Source organism: Bombina bombina, chromosome 1, assembly GCF_027579735.1.
Source record: "Bombina bombina isolate aBomBom1 chromosome 1, aBomBom1.pri, whole genome shotgun sequence".
Lineage (NCBI taxonomy): Eukaryota > Metazoa > Chordata > Amphibia > Anura > Bombinatoridae > Bombina > Bombina bombina.
The window spans coordinates 799230874-799243342 of NC_069499.1; the positions used below are offsets into that span (position 1 = coordinate 799230874).

The 12469-nt window shown below is 40.2% G+C and overlaps 1 protein-coding gene across 1 annotated transcript in view; it reads left to right on the top strand.

Moving 5' to 3' along the window:
• Nucleotides 1-12469, top strand: part of LOC128661075 (uncharacterized) — a 112004-nt gene that overhangs the window by 68916 nt on the left and 30619 nt on the right. The window contains exons 9-10 of the mRNA XM_053715240.1: nucleotides 4509-4593; nucleotides 4675-4750. Coding sequence (XP_053571215.1) covers nucleotides 4509-4593; nucleotides 4675-4750 — 161 coding nt within the window. The remainder of the gene's footprint in view (nucleotides 1-4508; nucleotides 4594-4674; nucleotides 4751-12469) is intronic.

Below are 12469 nucleotides of genomic sequence, written 5' to 3' on the forward strand. Positions count from 1 at the left end.
TGGGTGGGTTAGAGTAGGGGTATGTGGGTGGTGGGTTGTAATGTTGGGGGGTATTGTATGTTTTTTTTACAGGCAAAAGAGCTGATTTCTTTGGGGCATGCCCAGCAAAAAGCCCTTTTAAGGGCTGGTAAGGTAATAGAGCTGTTAACTTTTTATTTAAGAATAGGGTAGGACATTTTTTTATTTTGGGGGGCTTTGTTATTATTTTAGGGGGCTTAGAGTAGGTGTAATTAGTTTAAAATTCTTGTAATCTTTTTCTTTTTTTTGTAATTTAGTGTTTGTTTGTTTTTTGTAATTTAGTTTAGTTGATTTAATTGTAGGTAATTGTAGTTAAAGGGTCAGTAAACCTTAAAAATAATGTTATATAATTCTGCACATAGTGCAGAATTATATAACATTATATTAGCCAAACTTTGTAAATCATAATATTCACTTTTTATTTTGTAAAAATACAGCTGTTTTACAGACCCGCTCTCTGTACTCTGCTGAGCGGGTCTGTTGTTTTTACTGAGCGCATCGGGCCAGCTGTATAGTCACAGCCCGGCCCGACCGCACCATTAGACACAGTGCAGCTCGCTCCTGCTGTCAGACAGAGCGGGAGCGAGCTGCACTGTGTCTAATGGCGCGGTCGGGCCGGGCTGTGACTATACAGCTGGCCCGATGCGCTCAGTAAAAACAACAGACCCGCTCAGCAGAGTACAGAGAGCGGGTCTGTAAAACAGCGGTATTTTTACAAAATAAAAAGTGAATATTATGATTTACAAAGTTTGGCTAGTATAATGTTATATAATTCTGCACTATGTGCAGAATTATATAACATTATTTTTAAGGTTTACTGTCCCTTTAATTTATTTAATTTATTTATTGATAGTGTAGTGTTAGGTTTAATTGTAACTTAGGTTAGGATTTATTTTACAGGTAATGTTGTAATTATTTTAACTAGGTAGCTATTAAATAGTTAATAACTATTTAATAGCTATTGTACCTAGTTAAAATAAATACAAAGTTGCCTGTAAAATAAATATAAATCCAAAAATAGCTACGATATAATTATTTGTTATATTGTAGCTATATTAGGGTTTATTTTACAGGTAAGTATTTAGCTTTAAATAGGATTAATTTATTTAATAAGAAATAATTTATTTTGTTAGATTAAAATTATATTTAATTTAGGGGGGTGTTAGGGTTAGACTTAGCTTTAGGGGTTAATACATTTATTAGAGTAGCGTTGAGGTCCGGTCGGCAGATTAGGGGTTAATACTTGAAGTTAGGTCTCGCAGATTAGGGGTTAATAAAATTTATTATAGGGTTTGCGAGGCGGGAGTGAGGCGGTTTAGGGGTTAATACATTTATTAGAGTAGCGTCGAGGTCCGGTCAGCAGATTAGGGGTTAATAAGTGTAGGTAGGTAGGTAGGCGACGTTGGGGGGGGCAGATTAGGGGTTAATAAATATTATGTAGGTGTTGGCGGTGTTAGGGGCAGCAGATTAGGGGTTTATAGGGATAATGTAGGTGGCGGCGGTGTCCGATCGGCAGATTAGGGGTTAAAAAAAATTATTAGCATGGCAGCGATGTGGGAGGACCTCAGTTTAGGGGTACATAGGTAGTTTATGGGTGTTAGTGTACTTTAGAGCACAGTAGTTAAAGGGACATTAAACACTAAATATATGCTATATAGAATGGTGCATTCAAAGAAAAGATTAGTCCATGACTAACATATAGATGTATTTTTTAAAGTTTCATTAGTTGTTTAAAAAGTGAAAAATAAGTGTAAAGTTTTAGTGTCTATAAAACACTGGGAGCTACCATGTTGTAACTTGTGTTACCTTCTCTGCTGTGGCCAATTAGGGTCAGTTATAAATAGGTCACTAGAGTGTGCAGCCAATGGTTGTGCTGGATTTAACAGTGTTCTGCACTTCCATTTCTAACAGGAACTGAAAAGCTCACAATTTCAGAATGGAATTACAGGCAAAGAGGACAAAATAAATAATGAAAGTATATTGCAGAGTTGTTTCATTATATACAATTTATCATTTTATATTACCATCTCAAAGTGTTTAATGTCCCTTTAAGAGCTTTATAAACCGGCGTTAGCCCATAAAGCTCTTAACTCCTGACTTTTTTCTGCGGCTGGAGTCTTGTCGGTAGATTCTCTACCGCTCACTTCAGCCATGACTCTAAATACCAGCGTTAGAAAGATCCCATTGAAAAGATAGGATACGCAATTGGTGTAAGGGGATCTGCGGTATGGAAAAGTCGCGGCTGGAAAGTGAGCGTTAGACCCTTTCCTGACTGACTCTAAATACCAGCGTTAGGACCCCTTAATGCTGCTTTTGACGGCTAACGCAGAACTCTAGGCGATAATGAGGAAATCATGTAACATACGTAGCTGTCAATATTCCCATATCAATATTTGTCACAATAGGAATTATTATTGCCATAAAGACATCCGCCCACATAGCGTCAAAGACACCTATTTAGTGATCGATATCATGGCATGTATAGTGTGAGAATAACATTTGAAATTAAGTTAAATAGATATTCCTATATATATATATATATATATATATATATATCTAAAGCTATAATAATAATAATAATGTGTGACACACAAAATATATCAATATAGATAGCTGCGTACTCAATATGAAAGCAATTAGTATAAGAATCAATAATAAATATTATGAATAATCGTAAATGTGCAATAAATCTGCTATGACATGCAATGAATATATAGCGTAAGTTCCAAAATAAAAATTAGTGTTTATAAGGGAATTTTGATACTTCATATTCTGAATTTAGTTGAAACACATGTGTTTTTTATGTTATTGTTATTTTTGAGTTCTAGGAATATATTAATAATTTATTCGCTCTTAGATATTGATATCTATTGGAATATAGGTAAGATTTGTTTGTATTAGCTAAAACATACAAGCAACTGTTGCTATCATTTGTATCTGCCATTTTCCATTTTGTTAAGCCGTATTGTAACCATTTTCAGGCGAGCAGGTGGAGAAATTGAGTGACATAGGTAGGCGTGACCAAACCTGTTGTCCGTAAATAAACAGCCAGTAAGGTTGGCGTCTATCAAACCTCTGACGAAACGGATGAGTTCCGTAAAACGCATTAGGTCACGCCCACCTTATATCACATTGCAGCACACGCTGGTCTGTTTTACCCCGTTCGGTCGTGGATTTTCAGCGTGCTACTTATATTGCCAATTGAGCCTTTTAAGAGCAGTCTTTGTGGTGATCCCAGACCTAAGCACAGAGCTTTGCCAACGCAGGCGCAAGTATTCTGTCCGATTGAGATCCTATTTTGTGAGTAGGCATCACTCAGGGGGATTGTGTTATCTGTTTTTTATATGCTATTTTGGATTAAAACTTTCTACACTATGAGGAGTGTTTCTGTGCGCTTGTTTTCCTAGATTTTATTTGCTATATATATCTAGATATGTATTGTACAAACAATTACCATATACATATTTATATACAGGTATACCCCGCTCATACAGCGGGTTAGGGACCGGAGCCTCGCTGTAAAGTGAAAACCGCCTTAAAGTGAAACAAGGCAGTTTTAGCTTTCTTTTCACTTGCCAGTGTGTTTAAAAACGTAAAAACATGTTTTAAGTAACTTATATTAGGGGTACAATAGTGCTACGTTTAGTTTAACACTCGCACAGCACAGTATTCAATTAGTATTCAATAGAAACTGTACCTGTAAAATAGTGACAATTACTGTAGTAAAACTTGCCAGACTATAACACTGAGACATAGATTGCACTGTAATGCTGTAAAAAGGATGAATTGCGCATAACAAAATGGTGCCAGTCACTTTTCTCGCAATTTTACAAAGATTACAGCACTGTTTCAAAATTCTTGGAAGTTGAACTTCAGCTCCACAAAGCGCTGTATTAGCGAAGCGCTGTAAAGTGAAGCGCTGTAAAGTGAGGTATACCTGTATATACATATATATATATATATATATATATATATATATATATATATACTGTATATATATATATATATATATATATACACACACATGAACGTTTAATTTTGATTTCCATATCCCTTTAACTAATACAAGCAATTATCAGATGATTTCAAATATATGATATCTCACAGCAATCTATAAAAACTGGAATTTAAACCAAAATCAATTCTAAACCTATGGCCTGTATTGACAAACATTTTATAATCATTCCCAAATGGACAAATGTATATATGCAACCTCCAGTGAATCATGTGGCTTTTAACTCTCTTTTCTGTTCTGAAATATCAGGAAATCAGGGCATTTAAGCAAAGTATCATTTATTATTGCCAATATTCCTTTCTCTGTGATTGGAGTTGTAAGAGTCTTGTCAAGAGTATAAATCTACAGAACACAATTGGTATAAGGATGTGAGCCTTGTTTACAATTAGAAAATAATCATTTATCGGAGCTGTACATTTTAGGAGCGGTATTGGATGTCCAAGCTAAAAAACTAAGTGTCTTTTTTATCCAATAGAAAGAGAAGAGGAGCTTAGTGATGGTTAACTTCTACAATGACTATGTCACCTGTAATCAGAAAGCTAACCTATCAAATGTAGCAGGTAAAAAACTTTATCTTTGACCCGTATAAAACCTTTATCTTAAAACAAATTCACCACAAATCTGTTTTCTCTTCCATACAGATCATTTTGATTACATTAAGAATATTGCTGGATATGAATCAGTTGGATTTGGTGGCGACTATGACGGTGTCCCAAGGTAAAGCCTTGTTTATATGCGTCAAGTGCAATATAGACTGAGCCTGGAAAATAAACAGCATGTGCATAATATCTCACGTATATATATCAATCCTGTGAATCTGTCATCCTAATTCAAGGATATGACATAGATACGCACTGTCATATTTCACCAGTATACTTGAAATTGAACCCGCTAGTTACTGTAGTGTAATAGATTAGACCTGGATACAGAATGAATAATCTCTATAGCAGCGGTTTCATCAGACAGCTGTAGGAACTATCAGTTAAAGGGATATTTAACAGAGGCCAACAGGAAAACAAAGCCAGGTGTCATGTGACTAAGGAATAACGTGTTGAGAACAGCACTAATAAGAGGAACAACAGAGAAAGATAAAAAAAATAAACAAGCAAATTGGTGTAACTAATTAAATATCCATGAAGCTGTGTCCCTACTAGTGCACTACTGGGAGAAGCAGCAGAATTGTCTCATTCTTGTAACAGAATTCTGATGGAAATTATATAATTATACACATAGGGCCCCATTGATCTAAAGCTCTCTGCTCTGGTGAGATTATCCAAGAAGTCTCATCAGTACTGTGAGGTCCCTCAAACTATTTTATTAATACATATTTTAGCTTGAGAGCTGTTTATATCCCTGTGTAGGGTTCTGTGTGTGAATGAGAGACACTTACATTACAATATAATGCTCAAAAAGAGCCCCCAATGATTTTGTGAGATTTCTTATTAGGCTCAGACAGAGAAACGCTCAACCAAAGCCCAAATGGGCCTCAAAGTATGTGTCATGAGATGCAGGACATATGCAGGACACAGCAATGATGGTACAACTCTATTGTATTGCAGAGCATAACAATACACATCTAGTCAGGTTGATTGTACTAAACTAACTGCGACACAGACACCGGACCTAAGCCCCGCCCACATGCTAGTGACATCACATCCTGCTCTCATCACATCTTCCCCTTTTTCAAAGGCAAAGCATACATTTGCATATAATAAATAACAAGGTACACCAACAGGGTATACACAAACATTTTTGTTTTTGATTATAAAAACAGATAGATTAGAAAACATGAACAAATAAATTACATCCTGACTTGGACATCGGGGTAGACTACCCTAGTCCACAGTGACCATGGGATTATTCTGCCCATACTTCCGGTCACTGTTCTAGCTAAAGTCAGTCCCTGTAACGGGCCGGAAGTTTCACCACTCTTCCGCTTGATGTAACTTTGCATGAACTGTCCTCTGATACAGAAGATGGTGAACAAGAGTCTGCTGGAGGCAAAGATATATCCCCGCTGTGATCTTGCTGAGGGGAAGGCACCTCTCTTAGAACAGGGGATCCCACCGGCGGTGGTACTGAGGTATCCGGTTCCAGACTCTCAGGTACAGGCTGAAGATGTCTTCGGTTACGGCGTGTAACCGTCCCTCCCTCTGTAAGGACTGTGTAAGACCTTGGTTCTGGAGAGCGGCCCACTACCGTAGCAGGCGTCTTCCATTTCTTCTCATCATCCAGTTTAATTCTGACACTTTGGCCCGCTTTCAGTTCCTGTAAAGGCCTGACAGAATGTCTCCTGTCGTAGAAGAAACGATAACCCTTTTTGGCCTCTTCATCCCTCCTAAGGACTTCGTCCCGAGGAACAGGGCCAGGCGGCTTGAAGACACCCACTGAGGGTAAAGTGGTGCGAATCTGGCGTCCTAGCATCAGCTGTGCCGGGCTAAACCCGGTGGCTTGAATGGGCGTCGCCCTGTATGACAAGAGGGCTAGGTACGGCTCAGATTGCTTTAGAATGAATTTTGTTGTTTGAACTGCCCTTTCAGCCATTCCGTTGGCCTGCGGATAATGTGGACTTGACGTGGAATGTACAAAATCATATTCCCTGCTGAAAGCACTGAACTCTGTAGAAGCGAACTGCATACCATTATCACTCACTAGCTCCATTGGAATGCCCCAGCGGGCGAACAAGCCCTTCAGGCGAATGATAACGGCCTGACTTGTGATATCATTCAGGGGTGCAATTTCCAAATACCTGGAATAGTAGTCGATCACAACAAGAAACTTTTTCCCGTGCAGTTCACACAAATCAGCAGCTATTTTCTGCCACGGCCCCGCAGGCAGCGGAGTAGACATTAAGGGCTCCCTTCTCTGAGTAGGCCAGCGTTCCCGGCAAAAGGCACATTTAGACACGTGATTTGCAATGTCGGAGCTGATCCCAGGCCACCACACAGCTGTAGCTGCCCTTTCTCTGCACTTTGTAATGCCTAAGTGGCCATCATGAATCCTGTTTAACATCTCCTTCCTCATGCTGACAGGAATTACAATGCGGTCTTAGAACAGCACCAACCCCTCCAGCTCCGTGAGCTGCGACCTCTCTGGCTGGTAAGCATTTAAAGACATCCAGGCTGCCCGGCTCTCGGGCCAGCCATCTTTTATGTACCTTATAACTTCTTGCAGATCTGTGTCCAAATATGTCTCTTTCTTTATCTCTTCCAGTTTCCTTGAAGAAATGGACTTAGAGGCCAGAACTGAATCAACATACACTTTCACATCCTATTCCGTGGAGGATTCTTCAGCAGCAGCCAGCGGGAGCCTGGATAGTGTATCTGCCACAACCAGTTGTGTCCCCGGCACATGCACTGCCTGAACATTGAACCTGAGCAGTCTCATTAAAAGTCTCTGGCATCTCAAGGGTGTTTTGTCAATGTCATAAGAATTGATTAAAGGGACTAGCGGTTTGTGGTCAGTTTCCAGACTAAATTTCTCCAAACCCACTAGATAACGCTGAAAGCGCTCACAGGCCCAAACTGCAGCCAGGCACTCTTTCTCAATTTGAGCGTATTTTGACTCCGCAGCCGTCAGTGTGCGGGAACAGTAGGCGATGGGCTGTAGTTTGTTGTCATTCAGCTGCAGGAGTGCAGCCCCCAACCCATAACTGCTTGCATCAGCACTAACCACAGTCTTTTTTGAAGGGTCGTAGAACCCCAGCACTGGGGCAGACCCCAGCAGGGACTTGGCATGCAGGAACGCTTTTTCTTGTGAGGGTCCCCAGACCCAGGCAACATCTTTCTTAAGCAACTCTGTGATAGGGTGTAAAACTGTAGATAAATCTGGAAGAAACTTGCCCACGTAATTTACAAGGCCCAATATCTGTCTCAGCTCATGTACATCAGAAGGGCTTTTCATCTGTTCGATAGCCCGAATTTTCTCGGGGTCCGGCTTGATGCCATCCCCGTTGATGATATGCCCAAAGTAGCATAATTCAGTTTTCCTAAAATGACATTTTTCTTTATTCAGCTTCAGCCCAGACTCTTTGATAGCCTGCAGCACAACACTCAAACGCTGATCATGCTCCTCCACTGTAGACCCATACACTAGAATGTCGTCCATGATGACCGCTGTGCCCACGTGGCCACTCAGGAGAGAACTCATTTCCCTTTGAAAGATCTCAGGAGCGGAGGATATCCCAAAGGGGAGTCTGCAGAAGCAGAACCGACCTACCGGTGTGATAAAGGTAGTCAGTTTGCGGCACTTTGGATCCAGGGGGATCTGCCAAAAGCCGCTAGAAGCGTCTAATGTGGAAAAGAACTTCGCCCCAGCCAACTTCGGGGCTATATCTTCCAATGTCGGCAGCACAAATCTCTCCCTCTTCACTGCCTCATTCAAACTTTTCAGGTCCACACAGATGCGCACCTTTCCGTTTTTCTTTGCAACTGGAACAATGGGGGCACACCAATCAGTTGCTTCAACAACCTCTTCAATAACCCCCATAGACTTCATGCGCATGAGCTCTTTCTCCACTTGAGGCATGAGCGGGAACGGAATTCTACGAGGAGTAGAAATACTGTATGGGACTGCGTCACTTTTAAGTGCTATACGGACAGGTTTGCAGTTCAGTAGGCCCAACTCGCCAAACATATCTTCAGAGATCTCATTCACTCTGGCCACGAGGCCCAAGTCACAGGCTGCTTTTCTGCTCAATAAACTGTTAACACACTGACCTCGGATCACATGCACCCACATGGTGAACTTCTTTTGTTTGTACTCACAGCTGTCAAGAAATTTCCCCACACAATCAATGCGGCCACCAGGACTATGGACATTTGTAGTAACCTTCGCCAGCTGGGGCTGTCGAGGCAGTTTCATAAATTCAGCAAAAGACATTACAGTGATATCAGCTCCTGTGTCAATCTTAAAATCAACTTTGGCTCCCATTACAGTAAAAGTAACTTTCCAATCTTCCTCTGAGCTTGTCCGTTCCACAACAGACCCCACAAAAGACACTTCCTGACCCTCCTGGTCACTGTCCACCTGCATCTCCTTAATGTATTCAGTTTTACACACCACTTCAAAATGGCCTATTCTGTTACATTTTCTGCATCTTTTATCTCTGGCCGGGCATATAGCACTCTGATCATGAGCCCGGTAGCACCGTGTGCATTGGCCATGTTGCGCCCATCCACTTCTAGGCCTTTCCAGTACTTTAGATCTACCGCTCACACTGTGCCTTTCACTAGTAATTTTCCTAGACTGTTGCACTTCATCCACAATACTCTCAGACCTCAAATCAGCACTTTGCTTTTTCACCAGTTCACTCTGGCGGGCCATCCTAATAGCCCCGTCTAACGTTAAATCAGGCTCTAACTGCAGCTTCAGGGAGACTTCAGCATCTGCAATTCCAATAACTATTCTGTCTCTGATTTGCTCTTCTTTAGCAACACCAAACTCACAGAATTCAGCTAATTCATACAGGCTGCGCACAAATGACTCCACAGATTCTCCCACACGCTGATTACGTTTGTGAAAACAAGCTCTCTCATGAATCACATTTCTTTTGGGCACAAAGTGGGCACTGAGTTTATCCATAACTATATCAAAGTTAACTTCTTCCCCTTCTTGGAAAGTAAAAGCATTGAACACTGGCTCTACATCTTTCCCCATGGAGTATAAAAGAGAATTAACTTGTACTTCACCACTCTCCTTGTTCAGTTTGGATGCAAACCTGAAGCGCTGAAACCGCTGACGCCATGTGGGCCAAGCTACAGGCTGAGAAAAGTCAAAAGGCTCAGGTGGGGTAAACTTTGACATTGCAATCGATCAGGAACAGAAGCGCAGTCCAGAACTTCTGACACCATGTCATGAGATGCAGGACATATGCAGGACACAGCGATGATGGTACAACTCTATTTTATTGCAGAGCATAACAATACACATCTAGTCAGGTTGATTGTACTAAACTAACTGCGACACAGACACCGGACCTAAGCCCCGCCCACATGCTAGTGACATCACATCCTGCTCTCATCACAGTATGTTTGTTGTTTCCCCTCATTAGAGAATTGTCTGGTATTAAAGGGCTGTCTTGTTGCAGGATCAGACTGATATGCTACAGGATCCTCTGTGCATTGTATAGTGAGCTAATAGAGAGAGCACGCTGAGTGGTACTGGACTTGTGGACAAGCATAAAAGTTTTTCCAGCTTTTGTTCTCTTAGTTGAGAGCATCTCTCTATTTTCTGTTTTGGAAATTGTATGATTGTCAGGTGATTAACTGAACAGCATCATCAAACATATATTCAGCCACTTCTGGGGAAGGATTCTTATAGTCACGGCTGTGTAAACAACGCTGAATGTGATGCTGGATATTTTATTAGGCAATTTAGGCAACTCCTTATCTCTTTGGGCAATACTTAGTTGGTCAATTGATAACATTTCAATACTCCCCGTATCATCTTTCACTCTGTGTTCTGTACACTACCCTGCACAACAAGCTAATCAAAGGCTATAATGTGGAATGAGAAGTCAACTGGGAATGTGTGTTAGTGATTTTATCATTTATTGTGTTCTTAATGACTTGTTATAGCAGCTACAGAGTATTGTATGTATTGAAAACTGTTCCTTTATGTTTGTTTTTTCAATTAAAATAGTTAGTTTTGTTCATTTAAACTATGGGCAGGGTCTTAAGAATAATATGTTGTGGTTTCAATAAACAAATGTTGCTATTCAATACTCTGCAGTTGACATAACAAGTAATTGGGAATGAATTAAGATGGGATTATTTTTAAAGTTTTAAACAACCTATTAATGTTTATTAGATAATCATACAGAAAACTGTGCATTTGTATGAGGTATTTTTACATAACAAAATGCTGTCAGCACACAGGGAATTATTTTACAGTTTTGCTGTGAGGTAAGGAGTCTCCTAAAATACACAAGACACATACTGCTGCCATATAAAATCAGTAATATACATGTCTCTTAAAGGAACAGTTACACCTTTATTATAAAGGCCTAAATTACAAGCGGAGGTTAAAAATGTTAGCGTTACTATAATCTCTCATTGCTAAAGCACAATCCATAGCACTTCCATGTTTACTCTCATACTGCAAGTTGAGAATAAAATTGTACCGTTAGAGCAAAAGCCTAGAGTGCGCTAACTTCTGGATGTCCGATAACGTTGGTGCGCAACATCCATTACATAATAAGTTTGTATGGGGCACTCTGAAAAACTCATGTCCTGGTTATCCCTTTAGCACTAAACCAAAGGCAAGTCTAAAGACAAATAGTCCTTCACAAAGTGTTAAACTATACTTTTTTATTTTATTTATAAAGGTGTTAGACTGGGAAGGGATATATATATATATATATATATATATATATATATATATATATATATATATATATATATATATATATATATATATATATATATGTGTGTGTGTTAAACAGCTGCACTAAGATTCTCTGGTAAAAAATTTTACCATTCACTTGTAATGAAAGACTTTCTAATTCTCAAAACTTGAAATGCACACTACAGACTTTTCAAGGCTAACCCAGCTACATATGTTTCACTAATTAGCTTTAACTGATAAAAACTGACAACAACAAAACACTTTATACAAACATTGTGACTAAGAGGCCCATTTATCAAGCTCCGAATTGAGCTTGAGGGCCCGTGTTTCGTTTTCTAAAGACCGCTGCTCCATAACTTGTCCATCTGCTCTGATGAGGCGGACAGAGATCGCCACAATTCAACCTGATCAAGTATGATCGGGTTGATTGACACCCCCCTGCTGGCGGCTCATTGGCTGCGAATCTGCAGGGGGCGGTGTTGCACCAGCAGTTCACAAGAGCTGCTGGTGCAATGCTGAATACGGAGAGCGTATTGCTCTCCGCATTCAGCGAGGTCTGTCTGACCTGATCAGGACTGTCAGATCAGGTCCGACAGACCTTTGATAAATAGGCCTCTAAGGCTAGCCTTGTTGTCTGCAGACTGAAACCTGGATTAAGGCAAATGGTGGGTGGAGTTTGGCTATTGGAAAACAGTTGTACAACACAAGATGTTAATTTGTTTTAAAATGTTTAGACTTGGCTGATATGTTCTTCTATAGCAGAGGTTGTGTAGCAATCTGAGGCCTTAATGTTAAAATGGCCATCAGACCCACAATAAATTGCCTTTTTAGCCCTGCTAGTCTTGCAATCCGTGGGTCCTGCAATATTTTAATAGAAAGTGGGCTGACCCTCTCTGTTCCAATGAATGAGCGTCTTCCATAGGAAATAATAGGGATCCTACTGAGAGCTGTCAAGACTGATATGGATTAAAAGGTGCTTCTAAGATGGAGGATAGTGCTTTTAAAGTTAGAAACTCATGTCAATGTTTCCCCATTAAAATACAAGTTACTCTCATAGAAAGCCCATGAAACCCCCACGGAATGCCTATA